Raw genomic sequence first — 2,865 nt, 5'->3', positions numbered from 1 at the left:
TCTGATTTCGAAATCGAAGCACTATATCGTCAGTATTTCTCTCTCTGTTTCACTGTTCTTGGTTTAGATCTGATATTACTGTTCTGATGACACTGTTCTTCGTTTACGCTATTTTACGTACTTCTAGTGAATGCTTTAACGTGTATTTTTATCTGTTTTGGTCATAGTTATAAGAACCGAACCGATCAGGTTACTGGTTCACTGGTTTATTGGTTCAACCGATAAACTGCTGGTTGAACCGGTAAAACCGGTTTCACGTAAATAAAAAATATAAAATATTAAAAATAGTCATAAACTTAATAAATTCAAAATACATATCTTTAGTTCTTCACCAACATTTTAAAAACAACCAAGTTTCAAAATCTAAATATAACTAATACAAAGATAAACATGAAATTAGTTAGTACTAGTACATTAGTATCTTAATTAAACACAATAAGGATAACAATTCATAAACTAAATCCAAGGAGTGATTTCGAAGTCGGCAAGTTGCTCTTCATCTGACAAATGTGGGGCTACATCCTGATTGGTTTCATTTTGATTTGCATTTTCCACAGAATTATTAGCTCCATCATCATCCCGATCATCTTCCAAATCCAATTGATCTAGCATTATAGATAATGTTTCACAAATCAAGATAAAAAATAATATAAAACATGTTATAAGGCATACGAAAATCATAGTTGATCATAATTCATAAATAAATAAAAGCATACCTGAATCATCTAAAGGTGATTGAAGAGACATATTTGCAAGATCATTTCGTAAAGCATCAACTTCTTCAGGAGTTAAAAATGGTGGTGAATCTTCCAGTATCCATTCTGAATGATCCTCAAATGCATCAAGACAAATTGGATCATAAACTTGGTTTCTCATTTGGTTCCTATGTTATCAATATATTTCGTTACTCATGTGATGATTAAGATTTTAAAATAATGCTTTCAACTTAAAACAATCAAGAAAGTACCTTTGTTGTAACCTTAAGTTGTAATGAACATAAACAAGATCATTAAGTTTTTGATGCTCTAACCGATTCCTCTTCTTTGAGTGAATGTGTTCAAAAATACTCCAGTTACGCTCACAACCTAAAGAGCTACAAGTTTGGCTTAAAACACGAATAGCCAACTTTTGCAAATTTGGTGCTCCACAACCATAAGATTCCCACCATTGATCTTAACATAAAAAATAGATAAATAATTTATCACAATCATAAATATCACATAATAAATACATCACAATCGTGAAAGACCAAATTTATGAAGAAATTCACCTGGCATAACAGTGCTTCGTTCACGTATTGCAGAGGGTCTTCCAAAATCTTGCTCAGCATTCTTAAAGATCCTCTTCTCACTTGTCAGCTTAGAATTCAATACAGGATCATCATAAGCATATTTCTCAATGACATCCAACAAGCCAGAAATCGTTTGTTTGTGCTTTTCAAATTCTTCAGCATTAAATCGAAAAGTTGGATTTAACCAATAACTAGCGGCATGAAGATTTTTCTTAAGTTGTGCATCCCAATGAGTATCTAAAATCTTCAAATAAGGATCAGCAACCCTCTTTCTTTTCTGAAACCTCTTCACCATTTCTTCTCTAGCCTTATGATAAGCTGAATAAAGAAAACCCATGGCAGCTCTGTCTTCACTATCCACAATACGTAAAACACGAACAAGTGGCTCAGTAAGCTTAACAATATCAGTGCATTGACTCCAAAATTTAGAATCCAAGACCCTAAACAACTTAAACAAAGTTTCAGCAGTTTTTGAGACATTAGAAGCATCAACTAACTTTAGAAAAACAGTTCCTTTAGGACAATAAACTAAAAAATTAATTAAAGTACGCCTACAACGATCAGTCCATCTATCGGCCATAATAGTGCATCCAGTTTGCTTCCAAATCTCACGATAACCATCAATCATTTTCCTCACATCCTCAACTAATTTACTCAACAAATACCCACGGACTCTTGGATAATTTGGCCCTTTATACCCTGCACCCATGCTTGCAATAGCATCAATCATTAGCTGATAATAAGCTGAATTAACTGCATTAAATGGAACAGAGGCATCCATCATCCATTTCGCAATAGCAATATCACACTTCTCCACTATTTCTTTGCTTTGAAGAACGCTTTTGATAGTTGGTTGAGCTCCGGGTGTTGTTGCCGATGGAAAATAGGATTGTAAACCTTTGACTTGTTTTCCTTTTCTAGAGATAGGTGCTGGAACCCTGGATTTTTGTTGTTGTTGCATCTCATTACGTTCGATCTCGTCAAATTCTCTTTCAACATCATCACAAGAATTATAACTTTCTGCATATTGTTCTTGAGTTTTTCTTTTCTTGCTTCGAAGCTCTTCAATGCTTTGATGGAATTGGTGTCTCACTGCAGCTGGCACCTTTCAACAAGACTCAATATCTCCTCCTTTTTCAGCCAAATGAAGCTTAAACCGATGAATTCCTCCACCCCTAATAAGCTTCTCACAATATATGCATAGCAGAATTATTTTTCCAGACTCCACAACTTGTTTACAATGACCCCATGCAGGATCGGTTTTTGCTCTATTATTGTTTTTTTGGGTTCCGATTGATGCATCAGAAGTTGATCCTTGTTCTTGCGAAGATGGTATTTCTGATGGTATATTCACAGAAGCCATTCTAAAAGAATATGGAGTAGCAAAACAACAAAAGTATAAAACAATAGCAATCCTAAATTCCCTAATTCCTATTCCCTATTCAACAAGACAGCAACCTTAAAGGCTTAAATAGTTAAATTCACAGCAATCTTAAATAGTTACATTATTCACAGCAATCTTAAATATTCACAACACAAGCATATTCATAACAGAACAACATTAGATTAACATT

The 2,865-nt window shown here is 34.0% G+C and overlaps 1 protein-coding gene across 1 annotated transcript; it reads right to left on the bottom strand.

The window, feature by feature from the left end:
* Positions 1 to 456: 456 nt before the first annotated feature.
* On the bottom strand, positions 457 to 2,252 carry LOC148572988 (uncharacterized). The gene is made up of 4 exons (XM_088505614.1): positions 1,271 to 2,252; positions 968 to 1,172; positions 717 to 883; positions 457 to 605 (listed from the first exon to the last, which is right to left on the bottom strand). Exons 1-4 carry the CDS (start codon positions 2,250 to 2,252, stop codon positions 457 to 459), a joined length of 1,503 nt encoding a protein of 500 aa, XP_088361740.1.
* Between the last annotated feature and the right edge of the window lie 613 nt (positions 2,253 to 2,865).

This window comes from Arachis ipaensis, chromosome B2 (genome assembly GCF_059453495.1).
Source record: "Arachis ipaensis isolate K30076 ecotype BB chromosome B2, ASM5945349v1, whole genome shotgun sequence".
NCBI classification, from domain to species: Eukaryota; Viridiplantae; Streptophyta; class Magnoliopsida; order Fabales; family Fabaceae; genus Arachis; species Arachis ipaensis.
Note: the sequence above shows the minus strand (reverse complement) of the source record. Positions and strands in the feature narration are given on the sequence as shown.